Source organism: Vanellus vanellus (genome assembly GCF_965231255.1).
Source record: "Vanellus vanellus genome assembly, chromosome: 11".
In the NCBI taxonomy this organism is placed as follows: Eukaryota; Metazoa; Chordata; class Aves; order Charadriiformes; family Charadriidae; genus Vanellus; species Vanellus vanellus.
In genome coordinates, this window is record NC_138916.1 from 14308210 (window position 1) to 14326367 (window position 18158).

At 37.3% G+C, this 18158-nt stretch overlaps 1 protein-coding gene across 1 annotated transcript; it reads right to left on the reverse strand.

The window, feature by feature from the left end:
* Positions 1–1317: 1317 nt before the first annotated feature.
* On the reverse strand, positions 1318–18067 carry BNC1 (basonuclin zinc finger protein 1; the record flags this gene model as incomplete). The annotated part of the gene is given in 6 exon segments (XM_082489096.1): positions 1318–1999; positions 4100–6027; positions 7274–7509; positions 7674–7776; positions 17991–18001; positions 18004–18067. Coding segments are annotated over 6 exon segments (3024 nt in total).
* Positions 18068–18158: the final 91 nt, after the last annotated feature.

Consider the following 18158-nt stretch of genomic DNA (forward strand, 5'->3'; position numbering starts at 1 on the left):
TCTTTTTCTTTTTGGAAATGACTCAGTCAAAGAAGATGCACCACAAGTACACACAGAGAATTTGTATGATGTGATTACAAATTAAATATTAAAGTGTTTTTTAAATACAATGCAAGACCAGTCTTCTTAAGTGCATAGAACATAATGCAGAATACTGTTAATTACAGGGACAAGTACAAAGATATTAAACATTTTAACAGATATTGAACAATGTTCTCATAAAAAAAAAAAGTGTGAATGAGAATAAGCATTCTTCTATTGTTACAAAGATCACCCCACTGGTAAGAGAAAAAATAACTGCTGAATCATGAAAGATACCTACTGCATTTATTTTATCTCTGCCTCTCGAAGGCTTAGAATGGCATCTTCAAACTCTTAAGCAGTTTGGAAATTTGGTTGAGGTTTTTTTCTCCTTTTTTTTATTTATTTTTTTTTTTTCCTATTTTTAACAAAAACTTTTCTCTTCCTGAAAGTGGAACTCAAAAAGTGCATTTTAAATTAAAGGGTTTACTTTTCCCCCCTATTTTATGGATGCATTTCCTGTGATTTGGAAATTTTAGCTTAACCTATTCATTCTTTCTATCACTACAATTTATCAGAATGTCTCAAAATTATTCAGGCAAACCTGCCAAGTTAGGTAGCCCCCGCTTTTGGAAAGCAAATGGTATTAAACTCTAAGGCAGCTGAAATACTGCAATCTTTATTCAAGCAAAATGCCAACTTAAAGAGTAAGGACTGGAGGATTTTCAGAAGATTTGGTCTGTACGCAAAGTCTGCCCAAATTTGTATTTTATCTTTTGGATTTGGGGATATAGTAAACTGAAAATACCACATTCAACTAATACTGCAAGTCATCTTCAGACGATGGTCTCAGGAACAAAATGGGAGCCCCAAAACTCAATCCAACCAGAGGAAACTCACCCCAATCGTTACTCATTTCTTACACAACACAACAACCCATTTAACATGTAAACACAAAGGATGATGGTTCTCATTTGAGGCTCCTATTGTCAGCAAGTAATACTTCATAGGTATCAGAAATACTTTAGTTAATGTCTCCATATTTCCCCCATTTCTAAGTTGCTTTCTTTTCCTTACAGAAGCTTTAGCTATTTAACATCAAACCAAACAATTGCACAAGAACTACAGCACCAAGCTTTGCTAAATGAAACTGCTGGAGAGCGCACGCTGGGGAAAATTTGACCGTGGTTGTTGAGTGGGCTGGAAGTCAAATGAGTTTAAATAAAACTAATGTTAACACATTCCTTAATTGAAATGATTAATTCTTAGCAGAAATAAATTAAGATCAGCATGATCTTACTGTAGGCTAGTTGGTGACCCAGCCAGACTTTTGTGCAGATTAGGGTTTTGACTGTGCCTGTTCCGACTGCGAACAGATGAAAACATTGTGTTGCAACCTGGGACTTTACATTTGTGGAGCTGGCGGAGATGCACAGTTTTGTAATGAGCCCTGAAAGTTCCTTTATTACTGTAAGTTTTTTGACATATATGACAAGTTATTGGCAAACTGGAAGGTAAATTTGTAAAGTTTTGATTAGCTTTCTCAATTAAAGTACAGTCTTGGTAGAGTTCATCATTGGGCATTAGGCTGGGTCCTTCACAGCTTTCATCACTATCGTCCAAGGGCATGGTGCATATTTCACTTCCTCCGTCAGAATCCCAAGAAGAATGAGCACTGCTCTCAGATTTAATGCTGGAAGTAGTGCTTAGATCCAGAACAGCTCCATCATTCAATGGATCGTATCCATAACTCTCAGAACAGGGTTCTCTAATTTTGCTCATTGGAAAAACCAAGCTGCCTGTTCTGTTCATTCCTTTGAAGATTACAGAAGTATGTTCAACATGTTGTTTTAAAGAGACATCTTGACAAAACTCCTTAGCCATGTCTTTCAAGAGGTATGCTGCATTGAAATGGTTGTTGAATTCCAGTGTATCTTTAGTCAGAAGCTTATGATGAAGATTTAGGTTTGAACTATGTCTAGAAGAACAAAGACAAGCTTAGCAAGAAAGTGTTTTGCCTCACTTAACAGCTGCTTCATAATGATCATTAACAAAAAAAAAAATAAATCAATATTTAGTAGCATGCATGAACTGTATACTTCTAACTTGACCAACTGGCACATTGGGAGTGCACATGGATGATTTACACATGTGACTGGGTATCTGAACTTGCTTACACTGGCATATATCAGAAATAACTCTACAGAAATCAATGTTTCAGATTCTCCCCTGCGCTGTGGACAGCTGTCTGCTCCACTAGATCTAGTGCTGGGCCTAAAAGAGTTGGGTGACAGACTAAAGACCTGTATACTGAACCGAGATCAGAGAATGGACTCGGTGGGACGGAGGGAGAGAAAATATTCTTTCCCAATGGACAAAGCAGGAAAGGAGTGACACCTGAGTCTGCAAAAAATACAGATGATCTCAACTAGTGTAACCATGTGCCAGGATGCAGCTGTACACAGCAGTACAGAGCTTTTCCTTGACAGGATTTTCCTTGAAGAAAGGAATATTGCATTTTATGCAACTTGCAGTTTTCAAATGGGCATTTTTGGATTCAGTTTAAAACCACCATATCAAAGTGATATGAAATCACTGCTTCTCATTGAATACTATCAGTCAGCTCACTGGGAACTTCTAGGATCTGGCTAGAAGATTCAGTTTATTGCAAGACAGGGAAAACATCAATTTTTCGCCTTGCTATCATGGTTTAATCCAAACCACGAACTGTTCAAAAGGGCACAGAAATATTTTGCACTTGCAGTCACAGCATTCTACGTTGAAGTCTAGAAACTTTTGCAAAGTTGTTCCAAATAACTACTGTTTTGCACAAAGCTTTTGAACTTTCTTGTGAGCTGGCTTTTTTTTAAAAAAAAAAAAAACAAACAAACAAAAAAAAACAACTTCCAAAAGCACCTATGTTAAAACTTAACTGAATATATTGGTGTGGGAAGGAATTCGTGGCATGTGAACGCAAATCTTACTACTGGCCTTCTTTCCTGTGGCCCATATCACAATTACAGTGGAGAGGAATTCACATCTGGGAAGATGCAGGCAGCAGATGAGGGTATGAAGCCCTGCCAGCAGCAGATGAATCTGTGCATCTCAGATGCAGCGGCCAGTCCTCAGAGACTGGCTCAGCCTCCCTCTGGACTGCATCAGCTGGCTCCAGTACTCCTAACAGATTACAGACAATCTAAACCTTGTGTCACTCTGAACTACTATCCAGGCACGCTTCCTGCAGCCAAAAGCTGCTGTAACACTATTACAGGAAAGTTAGAAAACGTAACAACACTTAGTCCCACTTTAACAGTTTTGCTATCTGTATCACTTAGCAATTCACATACATAACTGATGGTCAACAATAAAACTTCATTTCTTGTTTCTCAGCCTATTTGCATACTAGGCTGAAATAAAACGATTTGCAGCAACACAATACTGCAGCTAACAGTAAACTGAATCAAGCTCATGATATAGTTTAGGAATTAGTATGTAATCTCACATAAAAGCACTACCGATGTGGATACACACCAGATAATGTTACTTCAACTAGAGCTGCTTAATGCTAATTTTGTACTGACATAGAGTAATCTTGCATTTCTTATGGGCTTTTTCCCACCAGTCTGTTCAAAATCCTTGAGTAAAGCAAGGACAAGGGTAAGTGAAGATTTCCTGAAATGATCTCATTGCTTTTTCATTAAAGAACACTGTATACATTAAAATACACATGAAAGTACATATTAAACATGTAAGTCCACGCATGCATCTACTGGAAAATTGCTGAATTCATACCCTTGTGGCTTTCCCTTTATGTTATAAAGTATTCTTTCAACTATTTCAGTCTTTATCAGTTATGAAATTTTCATGGCTTTATTTAATACCTCGTAGTCTAGTGGAAAGGAACTGTTTCTTTCAATGGATTTTCATTTCATGAATGTTCTGATAAGTTATCATACCTGTTATACGAGGATACACAGAAAATCTTTGCAGGCTCCATTCCTCAAACACTCATTTCAATTTCAAATTAGGCTCCATTGTGATGGTAAAATAAATACAATTTTGTTTGTAATTTTCTTACCTGTCTCGACTTCTACGAGAAGGGAAAGCAGCATTACAGCCCTCAACTGTGCAAATATGCATTTCTTTGAGATGTACATTTTTAAAATGCATTTTTACACTGTAAGGGTTTTTAAAAGTCTTCTTACAGATGTCACAATGAAAGCGGCTTTCTTCCTTCTGAATCCCTAGTGCATGTTGACTGACATGATCCATATCTTTAGAGTCTTCAAAACAAGGAATGGCAGCACCCCTGTTTGACAAAGTGCTGAAAAAGCCCCCGGTCAGCAAGTGGTGTTGCAATTCAGGGCAGTCATTTTTAGGAATCCTGCGCTTTGACTGCTCTTTAATATACATTGGGGGTTCAGTCATTGGTTTTATAACATCATTGTGGTGGTGTTTTGGATCTTCATATATAATCTCATGGGAAACTATTTTTAATGGTTGGTTTTCTTCTGGTTTAACCTCTTTCTCACAGTGATGTAATTCATTCTCAGAGATATCCTTGATGTATTTGTTATTTGGCGCAAAGACAGATTCAAAATACTTTGGGCCCTCTACCCCAGAGACAGATTTCCATGAATTACCTGAATGGGGGTGCTTTTCCACCCTGTCGGTCACCTGCTTCTCTATCTTATGCTCACAGGTCTCAAGCTCTCCATCGCTTACCCCTTGCAGACGCGTATCGTCTTCAGAACTGGCAACATCACTACTTTCATTAGGTGTCTCAACAGCTTCTTTCTCTATCTTAATAGGCATACTTGATTTACGAGATTTCTTCTTGGGTAGCATGTCAAATGGCAATTCATTTGAAACAAGCTGCTCTGGTATTGAGGAAGAAACAAGAGGCAGAGAAGGAAGAGTACCTGGAGTATTAGCAAGCTCAGCTGGTGTGACTGGACTACGATAAAAAGGAAGAACAGGCTGTACTGTCTTCAGGTTTGGAAAGAGGACACCATTCTGTCCAATACTGGGAAATCCAGCCTGACCCTTTGAATCTGTACAAGAGCTGGCATAGCTGGTAATAGTTCTGCTATCTGGAGTTAAAATTGTAAATTCTGTCCTTTTACTATCTCCAGGTCCAGCAATGGTCAAACCATTTCTTAGATCTTTATCCCTGTTATTTCTATTCATTGGCATATGGAGTCTGGGGTTAGGATTTGCACTATGACGATTTCGACTACGCAAAGAGCTAAATACCATATTGCAGCCCTCAATTGTACATTTGTGCTTTATCTTCAGATGAACAGCGTTGTAATGTATTTTCAAAGTACCTTTGTCATAAAATGTCTTTTCACATGCAGTGCAGAAAACACGCCCTTTCCTTGGCCCAGCACCATTTTTTTCAACAGATTTCATTTTGTTTTCTGGAGACAGTGCTGTCATTTCAAGCTTTGCTGCTGTATTATGTGAACTGGAATCACTTAAAAGGGCATCATCTTCTGTTTTAGTGATGACATCTGGACCATTTATGCTCCTCTCATTTTCAACTTGAAATGGTGCAGAACTAGAAGTTAAGAAGCTGCTTTCAGAAAATGGTATCTGAACATCTTGCTTAGTTTCATTGCTATGGTCTTGACCTTGCTCAATCAAATGTCTTTCTGGTGGTGAACCTATCAAAGGTGGAGGCACTGGACTGAAAAACTGAAATGGCAGCATAAAAGCCATGTTATTTACAATATTCTCAAAGGGATGAATGTTGGTGGGACTCATTTTGTCCAAGGAAGCAGAAAAATTAGGACTGTGTTGATTGCAGCTTTCAATGAATGCCCTAATATCCAAATTGGCAGTTGGTGGTGGTATTATAATTGATTGCCCTTCTTTCTCTTGAATCGCCATTAACTCTACAATGGATTTAGTTTCTCCAAAACGAAGAAACTGCTGCAAAGTAGCCAGTTCTTCTTCAGTGGTCATTATACTCCAGTGATCCAGCACCTTTCCTGAAGCATCCTAAACCCAAAAATATTTAAATGAGTAAGACATTAGTTAAGGCAAACAACACCCCCCCCCCCCCGAATCTCTCATTTTTTCAAGTCTACAAATTCTTCTCTAGCAAAATGATAAAATCATTCTGTTTAATGAGACATTAATGCCAATTCTGTGATACTTTCTTCCAAATTTTACCACATTGGTGATATTATTTCTTACTGAACTGACAGTAATACTTTCCAATAAACTATTTTTTTTCCACAAAAATTAAGACACGTCATTTGAACAACAGTTAGTATCATGTAAGTACAGACAGCAGAGATGGAGCAATCAGACCAAAATTTAGCTCCTCATTTAAGTCAAGTATTCTTTCATTGCAAGTTTAATAATCTTCCAAGCAACTAAGATCAGAGAACAAATGAACCTGTATTGATCTATTGCCAGTGTTCACAGAGCACAGCTGTAATTACACTAGAGTGTTGGAGTTCTTTCAAACTCTAGCTATGCCTAACTTTTCCCAATAACTACAATAAATATTTTATCACAGAACATGTATTTGATGGCCTACTGAGATTTTTCACAGTGCATGTAAGAGTTTCTAAGATGATGAAGAACGTAACATTATAAATTTTTCATGTGGTAGAGGCTCAAGGTAATTGATTCCATATTTTTAATCCTAACACTAAAAAGCAAGATTATCAAGACCATTAAATATTGATTCATGTCATAATGTAAGATCATAATGTTACTTTACATAAAAGGTAACTTCCACAGTAGCAAGGACTAACATCAGGGTAAGCACACAGGGCCAAATTCATCCTTGATGTAGCTCCAGTAAGGTCAGTAGCACTACACCAGAGATGAATATTGTCCCTGGTGTTTAAAATAACGGCAAGTTTATTTGTCAATGTATTATTCTGCTGTATAAAAGTAATCTTACTGTTTAAATAATACTAGAGAAAATTCTGAAACCTTTTTTTAAAAAAAAAAACCCAAACATTCCCAGTAACTTTTTCTTTATATCTTGGCTTATCTTTGTTGATAGATTTGAGCAAAATAGGAAGATTTCAGTTAAGTCTGACTAAAAAGAGCAATGACTAAAAATCCACCCTTTCTTTTCTAGAGCTAAGCTTGTACAAGTCTATTACTGCCTTTCAGATGTAGCTCACTGTTAACACATTCTGAACTGCTGATAATATTAAGCTAGAAAATGTTATGAAATATTACTTAGCTATCATATTTATATTAAAAATGCCCCCCTAAATACCTGTAGCACATATCCACGTATATAATCCTGTAGTGTCCAATCCAGAGCATGGAGAATCTGTATCACCTCTTCCTGCTTCAGAACACTGAAAAGCCGGTCTAGCAGAATTTTGAGGCGCACAGGAATGGCTTGTGTTCCATACAACATGAGGCTACTGATATCAAAGACAACATTGGATTGAACTATTTCTACCTGGCTTGATGGGTAGAGGTTGGGAATCCTTAATTTGCTCAGGGCTAAAAATAAAGACACAAAATGTAAATAAACTTGAGTCACAAGAGATATATAAAATTGAATGTAACTAATAGTGGGGGAGGAGGTGTGAGGGGTGACGCAAAAAGCATGCTATAGCAAGGAGGATCCTAGAAGGTTTTATATAGATTGTAAGAACAAATATTACCATGTGCTACCCATCCATGCCGGCATTGGTCACATTGTCGCTGATTTATTTTCCCAGGTTTGAAACACTGACAACTACAGTTCACAAAAGTGCATCGGATAGCCTGGAAATCAGTAGAAAGAATGACAGGTAATATAAGCACCATCTAGAATGTGCAGATTATACATATAAATACACTCATAAAATCCACATGAAGACAGAGTTAACATACCAGCATATACCTATCAATGTGCAATTTAAGTAACCCAGGCAAACCCCGAGTTATGCAAGACTAACTCTACTTTAAAGAGAATTGGTCACCAGCTAGAACACTAAATATTTTGCTTCCATAATATTCTAATGACATACGTAGCAACACTTCAGTGGATTTACTTATGATGAAGCACCTTCATAACAATAATAAAGTCTTCTTGTGCATTCACGTAAGCTATAATCTTCATGTAAGATCACTATTTTCAGGAAGGTTTGACAACAAAGACATACAGCTGAAAGTCCCACTCTCTTGAAGTTTTGCTGGAACTCCATACTGCAATATAGGAAGCTCTAATGAGCAATGCGTTAGCTCTGCATAGATGCCATCCCTTACATACAGCAGTATCCACATCGACTATACGTATCCTGTCAAAGATACAGGAGCTCACTAACGCTTCTCAGTAACAAAGCTCAGCAAAAAGTACCCCAACTCCTTAAAGACTATAGCCCAAACCACGACGCAGTCACATTTTGTAAGGGAAAAGTTTGAAAGACAAAAGGCAAAATAGAGCACACAAACAGATAGCAACCAGTTGCACAGTTCAATTTGTGCATCGCTTTATTCTCACTGAGGTCATCTATAATGCAAATCAAATTACTATTCAGATATTCCTAATCAACAGGGCAATATGAACTTGCTTCCTGGAATATATGCTTTCTTCCGTATGTGCTCATCTGCTGCAGAAGGCAGACAGACAACTTTGAGGTCCTTGTTAAAGCTCCATAGGGATTGCATTTGTAGGATTCTGGATTGCTTAGATCTGATAGTGAGAATAGTTTCTGTGTAAATGGAATATTTATTAAGTAAAGAAATTAACGTGCAGAAAGTCTGCACAGGAATACAAACCAAAAGTTAGATTATGCAATTGTAACATGTCTGCATTTTTCTGTTTTTAAAACAAAATGTTTTACATTTTAAAGCACAGAGAGGCAAATACAAAATAAGGCAAAGTTATGTCCACTACTGGCTGCCACTCCTGCTCCTAGGGTCTTATGCAAAATGAGGACTTCCACTACTTATTAATATCCTTAGAAAAGCAAGACAAGACTTGAAGAAAAAAGTAACGTCTTTTCAAGGCAGGCATCCCCACATTGGCACTTTTGGAAAACATACAAAGAAATAAGTTTTTGGACAATCAGGCTAAGAAAGATGGATGCAGGAAACGTTTCAAACTAAAAGGACACAAGAGAAAAGTAATTTCACTGGGGTTTGCAATGGGCATTTCTTTAGGCTTGAAGTGAATGACTTGGGACAGAAGAGGACACTATATACAACGGTCTACTACAAACAAGCACATGTGGGACATTTAGACGCCTAGTGCTTTACATGACTGGATTTGGACTGAGATTTAAAAATTTCAGTAGCAGGCTTATCAAGGAGTTAGCTTACACACACACCTCCAAACTGCAGTGCCTTGATGCTGAGATTCATCTTTATTTGAAGGACTGGAACAAGTGGCAACAGGGTTATTGAAATCTCTGAATCACTTTGTCTTTAATCTTAAAGGAGCCATTGCAAAATACTGAATTCCTGAGAAAAGCTATGTGCTCCCCATAAAGTCATAAAATACACATCAATATCCTACACAATGTGAATTGCCTCACTTTAATGGAGGATATATTTTCACTTAGATGCTAAAATACTTTCATATAACAATAAAAAGACGTAAGTTTCTTATGGAAGGTTTGGAAAAAAAGGCGCAGTTGGCTGATGATTCATTTCTATCACAAGATATCAAACAATAACGCAGTTCAAGTCTTCTACCTCTGTACGTTCTGTAGTATTCTATGACTGGCACAGTCTTCCATAGGTGACCCTGCTAGGTTTGGTAAGTTACAGTGCATTCCATGAATGCATCTTTTGCAGTCCCTCCAGACAAAATTACAAGAGAGTACTTCCTTTTTCTGCAAGAACTAACAGAAATATGCACAATGAAAAAAGCTGTCATGATGATAAGTTAATTGAGATTTCAAAACTTTTCTTCATTCCTTTTCCTTTGGACATGTTCCACAAACCACTGACCTTTAAAACTATTATTTTTTCTTAATTTGTGTACTTACACAAGAAAGATATACTGCACAAAATTTTGCAATTCATAACTTTGTGTAAGATCTTTCCTGTATTGTACATGTATTTAGTCTTCCTGTGTATGTGTAGAAGGCTTCACATGCAAAAACCGGAAAAAGTAAAAGGAGGACATTTTATTTTATACATGTGAAAGCGGCTATTAGAAAGGGAGTAGAGTTCCCCTTCTATTCTAAATATGGAATTGATCCACTCTCAAGTCAATAGATTCCTGCTTCTGGACCTCAGTCTTAGATGTAGTTAGCTAGTATAGTGCTAACAGAAAAACAAGTGTGATTTTCAGGTTGGTAGCATTTGCCTTTCTTTGTGCTTGTTAGAGACAGTGTCTCCTAAAACCTTTCTAGCAACATTTGTGTTAATATAGTAACAGAAAATATATCACATGGCAAAATTAACTTTAAAAATAACCAGTGAGTCGCAATTTAAACTCTTCATTCACTGTTCAACTTAAAAAGGCACTTTTAAAAGATGCACTTTCATTATCTCCCAAATTAACTTATATCAGAAGTTAATGAAGAGAAACTTAGCAAAACTTCATGAGATTAATATGTTCGTCTTTTGCCTGTTAATCCTACTATCCTTAATATGCCTATTCTAAGGTACTGTAATTATATCAAGTCTTTTAATGAGCTTTATTTTCCCAACAAGTGGAATGTACACACAATTTCATTCTACAGAACAAAGGAATAACTTTCTATATTGCCTACATGTAAAGCTTCAAAATTGTAATTAAAGGATTGGAAATGTAGATGGAAATTAAAGTGGAAATTTTTTTTAAGTGCAATCCTTTCATTCAGGTCTATTATTTAGTTTCATTTTCCAGAAATGTAAGGCAGATGTCTTTAAAAAAATAAATCTTATGCTGTCCTCAAGGATCTTGTTATTGCTTTCCTGTCACTCTCTCCCTCACAAATGGATCTTTCCAAACCCATTATCAGCAACACTTTCTTTTTTTTTTAAAAAAAAATAGAGTTGAAAATTCTGATCAAAATTTTCTGTGGTTTTACCAGCATGACTGTAGGAATTTGAAAGTCAGATTTTTAATATAAATGATTCTTCATTACAAAAGAAACAGATGAACTATTAAACTGTCCACTGAAAAACATCCAACTACTAATCACTGAAAAAGAAATCTTAACATCTGTTGCCCGAAAGTCACGACTGCTGACATCTTTGTTGCCAGATATTGATGAGGCTTTGATTATGCTTCAAATGTTACTGAACGTTTCTTTGCAACCCACTTGCAGCCTTCACAGCTAAAGAAAAGTACAAGCTAATGGGACAAGTTCATTCTGACTCCGGGTATATAATCAGGCTTCGTTTCATAAAGCAAGTTTGAGCTCATCTATGCTCTCCTGATGTCTTTTGGGACCTATGCTCACTTGCAACATACGAACAGCAGGTTTAAAACAATGCAGCAAGAGAAGAAGGGCAGTACAACTGTATCAAATCTCATTCAGTGATAAGTGGGTTCTGTTTTGACAGCACTTTGGCTTGGGAAATAAATTAAAAAGTAAGTAAATATTGAAGACCCTGTCAGGATGGAGTTAGAGATCTCCACTCATGCTAAAAAGCCGGTCTGGCTCTCTGCAGGCAGTGAGAGCTGCAAGTGCAGACACCAGTCAAATGCAAGAGCAAGTCCTGGAGCACCCTGGTAGTATTTAGCGTCAGTAATGCACAGGTCAGCACCCTCACTTCTTTCTGGCATTGAAGAAAAGCCCTTGTCTTCTTTGCACAAAGCTACCCCTCCCTTTAGAAACTGCATTTTTTGAAGCTCCTGCCGTCCCACAAAGAGCTTTGCTGCTCTGTGGTGTGGATTACTGACAAAATGGTGTCATTGATCCCATGTTACAGGACCATCTTTTACAAGCAGGGTTTAGAAATTCCCATCAGTTGAAATGCAAGTTTGGAGAACAAACAGGAGTGACATGAATGAAATGTGTGAGAGAAACTTTCATTAAATGAGATATAACAGATACCGCTTTTCATGTCCTTTATTGAGGGCTTCTAGCAACAAGCCATATCTCTTATGGCCATCTCACCTTCATTTCCCAGAAAAAGTAATCCCACTGAATATATGTAACCCTCCAAGATATGTGCTCCATATCCTAGCACATATCCTAGAGGAAAGAACTGGGATGTGTCCCATTTCTGCAGAATAGACTTGCAGTGGCTCCATTGTAAGAACACTTGTGGAGGAAGAGGCAAGATTTACAATGGGGAAAGAAGATTAATTTGTAAAGCATTAGAACTGGTTTTGTCTGCCAATGAGCTAAAACATGAAAGCTTTTTACTTCCTAGAGTACAGGTAAGAATTTTCTCTCATATTAAGAATAATCCACAGAAATTAAGCTCCCTTTTTGGTTTGCAGAAATAAAATTAAACATGGGACATATGTCTGGTTATTAGGAAATATTTTCTTGCTTGCACCTTGTAGAAGTTTTCCAAGGGAAGCAAAGGACTGCATACATTTATCATGTCTTAAAGTGCAGTCCACAGGAAAATCAAAGGCCAAATCCAAATCTATGTGTATTTTTCACAGTAAAGAAAACAGCAACTATACAATAGTGCAAAGTTGCCTTCCTGTCCAATTTGCTTTCTTTCCTGTTTTTACTGTTATCCGCTGGGTTTCTTGTGGTTGCAAAGCTTAAATAAGCCTTCCCTTTTCATCACCCAGTTACATTTGACTACTGCTGCATTTGAAACCTTTGAACAACCACTGAAAGCAGCTGCTGCAGATGGTGTAAGTACTTGTTGAAGACATAGCTCAACAATTAAATGTAAAATGTGTGTTGATATTAGATCTCTCAGAGTTTAGATTAAGCATCTTATATCTCTACTGTTCCTTGAAAGTTTCAACATATTCCAAGGCTATGAATCCCATCTGCCTGTAGAGAACATTAGGAGGGCCCCCGCAGCATCTTCAAGGAAAGGCTCTGGGCCATTTTCTTCTTCCTCACACGCTTACTTCAAAGAGGAAACGGGGTGCCTGGAGGATGGACAGAATACGGAACCCCTTCACTGCCTGCAAGTAGAGCTGGGAGGACACGTAGGGAATGGGGAAAAGGGAGAGACTCACCAAACAACAGTGCACTAAAATGCACCTACAAGGTGCAAGGCCAATTTGAGAGTTACTCTGCACAAAGTAGACTTGGCCCATGCTACAACTTGCACATGTTCAGCTCAGGACTGTGGTGTTTTCTTCTGTCACGTGTTTAAGGTTCTCAGTTATGGCTGAGATCAAAGCCGTACTGCTGAGTTACATGCCACCCATAGTATACATACACTGCCTGCCGCTGACAGCCTTAGCCCTTGAAACAAAGGGATTTCCATTCACATACATTTATGCCTACCCGAGTACATTTGGTTGTTTCAAGTTCTGCTGTTTCTATACCTATGTTTAAAAATACTTAAATACTAAAATAAATAATTAGCTAAAAGTATTAAAACAAGGAAAAGGTCCTTATAAGATTTTTAGTTATATCAGACTGAATGCTGCACACGCTATTTCCACAGTCTTATCCCACAAAAACTGTTTCTTTCAAAGTAACAGCTGCACGTAATAGTTATTTAATAAACATAATAAGTAACAACAAACACCCTTCAAGAGAAGCAAACAAGCCATACAGTTTGTTGTATCCGGAAAACAGTCTGATACCTTGTGTATTTTGAGCTTTTAATCAAGTTGAGAAAAGTTGCACACGGAAGTGACAGAGTAAATGGCACCGACCAAATAGCTCCAACCTTCTCCATTAACAGACATAGTCAGGCTAGCCCTAGATGATTGATTTGACAAACTGCTTATTAGCAAAATAAGTTAGCAAAAAAAGCCTCCTGCTGAAGAAACCAACTGGGAGAGGGATAGGAAAGATGGAGATAGGCCACAACTTGCCTTTTACAGTGCCACTAAACACAAAGGTACACTCACAACCCAGGCCCTAAATCCACAATTGCTCCTCAATAACAGGGCTGGTTTTTGTACACACCAACCATGTACTCTCCTACCAAGTTCAGGAGGTGCAAGAACCTTTGAAAAACCCAGACAAAAAGCTTTTGTTTCAGAGGCCAAACATAGATTTAGGAGTTTAACTTAACATCTATTGTGCTGAAAATTTTGGCTGGTGCTGATACCACTCGCCTCCCACTTATGCCTTCTCTGTGGGGGAATTATGTTATGATTTTGACTCTTAAAAGAACACAAAGGCCACAACTTGAATACACCTTCTAGATAAGACCACAGAATACATCCCATTAATTATCTGGATCCTTAGGTATATATTCATATTGTTTATTTGGGGTCAGATACCAAAACCTGACCTCCTTTTAAACAGCCACAGCCTGAGAATACACGTAAGCGAAGTATTTACAACCCAGATCCTGCAGCAAGTTGCATTACCACATTACCCTCTCCATCAGTGGGGCGGAACAAAGCAAATTTTGGCCTAGAATTTGACCAAATCTCTCTCCCGTGGGTGCAGTTGAGCACCTTGAGCTGAAAATGTTAAATTATGCTTGTAATAATTGACTAAAACATTCTCAAAAACAGTCAAAAAGTGAGGGGGGAGGGGAGTGAAAAAGCTCAGTAAGATGGAATTGAAATTAGGTAATACCTTCAACACGATGGCACCACCCTGTCAAATCAACCATGCTTGAGGATTTAAAAGACAGTTTTAGCTGGCTACTGAATTATGGGCCACAAGTCCACACGTCGCCACTTTGTTAAAAAGTTTTTCTAACCGAGAACAGTCCTGAGACTGAGGAGATGAGATAAGAGACTAAACTAAATACAGCCCCAACCCTACAGCCAATTCGGGCTCAGCGGCAGCTTTCGCAGCTAAGGCAGAGGAGCGCTGGGCAGTCTCGAGCAACGCAGCTGGGCGAGGAAGCAGAGGGGAGCCGTTTCTGAGAAAGGCAGCATGCTACCAGGCCAAACTTTAATCACAGCATAACTTGTGGGATGAAAATCACTCCTCGTGCATGTCACTTACCCTAAAGGGCCCCTTAGGGCAACTCTTGTTAATGGCACTGTCAAAATAATTATAAAGAGAAAAGAATGTGTGTGTGTGTGTGTGTGTGTGTGTGTGAGCGCACACACTCAGACTGCTTCTCTTTAAACAAAAAGCACTGGACAGTAAAACATAACATCGCTGTTCAACAACATGCTTGTAGATACATTGGCTTCCACAGCAATTAATCTCACTTGTTAACAGGTGTGTGCTGACAGACAGCTTGGTCAAACTCAGGAAGGTATTTAGATCCTCTTTTACCATTAGGTTTGGAAAAGAAAACAAGAAATACAAATTGAGAAATGAAAAATGACACATTATCATTATCTTACAGTTGTTATTTACTTTTGATCCTGAAACAGACTACAATGCTACAGTTCCCATGGCATACTTGCCCTAGCCTGTGTAGGTCAGAAACCCATACATTTTGCTGAGTATTAAGCAGTATCTATCACAAGATAGTGAAGTTACTTCCCTTTTTAATAAATTTACAGGAAAAGTTCTTATTAGTGCATTTCAAAAATGAGTAACAGATTGCTGCACGCTGATGAGAAAAACTGCTCAGGCTTTGGACGTAAGGATAAGTCCCTGGATAGAAATGGTGTGAAATTTCTTATGATAAAGCACTAGATGCTATTTTATCTAGGAAATAAATTGCACACATACTGTTTACCCATATTGACATGCTATGCATACCACGTTATATTCTGAAACTACAGATCTATCCACGAACTAAAGTCTAATTATGTATTTAACTCCAAGCCCTATGTTAGCAAGAAATAAGTGTTATAAACACAAATGCACAAGTATCGGAGAAATGAAGAATATTAGTACAAATCAACTGCAAGCCCTTTAAAATATGTAAACCCATTAAAGTATGCCTTTAACTCTTTACCTAGTTTATAGAATGTTATATGTGCGCAGTGTGGGTGAGTTGATGCTTCAAAGACAATCTTAACTTTTTCAGGTCCTCACACCGCTGCTTAAGTCTCAAAGCCATAAAATATGCATGCTTAAATTTTTTCCTTTTTTCCTGGTACAGAACGAAGACATAGATTAAAGAATAAAAGAAAACTAACAGCACTCTGAAATATTTATTGTTACACAATTTCATTTAATGCAATTCATAAATTTTAAACCCAAACAGTATTTGTACACATACCCATGATACTATCTGTGGTGCCACAGTTATGCAATATTTTGCGCAACAGTGTAGCTCCATTGGTAATTTCACAATTTAAAATCTAGTATTCCTTTTTACTGAACACAGGTGAGGAAATTCTAAATGGCTTTCAGATATCAGTTTAAACAGCTACTTTCATATGAAAAAAATACCCGTTTCTCACTGCTAATCAGCTGTATTTGAGATCTGAAGTAAAAAGTTTGGGGTTAAAGAAACAATCCTACCATGGTTTCAAAGTGTGGAATGAAAATGTCATTGTTCTTTATTCCAAAATGACTGAAGTCTGTTAGGAATTTCCACTTTTCCTCATTCCCTGAATAATTTTTTTTTTTGCATTCCCTCAATAATAATTTTTTTGAGTCTGTATATTGAAATTTCAGCCCCTAAGCAGATTTTTTAGATAGCAATTAGCAATGAAGTAGTAAGAAATAAAAACGAAAAAGAAAAAAGACAATGACACTTGCTGTAAAACTTCAGCTGTAGCATCTGCTAGGACAAAAACTGGTGGCTGCCCAGTGCACAGGAACTGTGAGAGTTCCTGAACCACCGAAGCCAGGATGGGCATGAGATGACCCAGAGGGCCAAAACAATAGTTTTTCTTCCCTGCATTCGGTGGATTTTTTTCTTGAATAATGAATTCAAGTTCCATACCTAAATTTTAGCTTAAATCTGCATGAAAATTTTTATTAAATGCCAAATCATACAAAAGATGTTTTTAAAACACACATATCTAGCAAAAGGTGTAATATAAAATAAGAACATTTATGTTCTTATCAGAGGCATATTCAATATTATAGTAATGAAGTCTATTACCGAAAAGAAAATAAATCACTGTCTTGTTTGATTGGAAATGGAATTACATGCTCAACGTTGGATGAACAGATTTTTCAACAGTATCATGAACAGGCACGGAAGCTGGAAGTCAGTATATTTGGTATCAAAAGGCCAAACCTTTTTGCAGCCTAAGGAGTCAGAATTTCATCTCAGCTATAGTAAAGCCCATGAAGTGGCCCAACATTTGTAATAATTTTTCCAGTTTCTGTGAAGATTTAGGCCTCCTGCAGGTTTGGGTAAGTTTACAGATACAATTATTTTTAGAGTTCTAAATAGGTCATAGATGGTTCGGTAGTTCAAAGAATAAAACAGAACAATTACTTTTTAAAATCAATCAAACAAAAATCCTTAAGTATAACATAAATGTATTTTCTGTAACATTAGTTACTTTTTACATGTTCACCTATTGTTAAAAGTCTGACAAAGCTGTAAACTACTAAAAACTCCCATTTTATTCAAACAGAAATGTGCAATTATACTGATCATAACGAAAACTTACTAGCATTATACACATAATGGTAAATAGATCTAATGAAATATACATGATACATTCTTTCAAAGTTCGTATTTTTTTCCCTTTTCTGCAAAAGGAGAAACTAGAATGGTATTCTTCAGTGTATACTGTCCTAATCACTAGAACAAAGAAAACCAACACGCACTGTTGTTAATAGTTAAAAATAATGCCGGTCCTACTTTGCACCATGACCTGAAGTGGTGTGAGGCTCCCCACCTCCCAATCCTCCAGCACTGAGAGTTGAGCCACAATTTCACTATTTTAAAACCAAAGTACAGAATCAGAGACTCTTGTCTAACATAACGCTTGCATATTTTTCAGCAAACTGCAGTAAACAGAACTACATTTTCCAAAAGGATGTTAAAAATAGAAACGTATGATCTTTTCCCACCTAGAATTGTATCCTTACAATTAAAGACTATTAGCTGGCATCCCTTTTAACCGTCAAACTCAGACAGTGGCAGTTCTATAGCCACAAAGAGAAGCAGTAAATGAGAAGAACATGTTACTACACTGCATTTGAGAAAGTTTGGCTCCAAGCTATGCACTGATTAATATCAGATCTCCTTCTTTACTTGCCTCTTGACAATCTTGTCACATCTGGCTGACA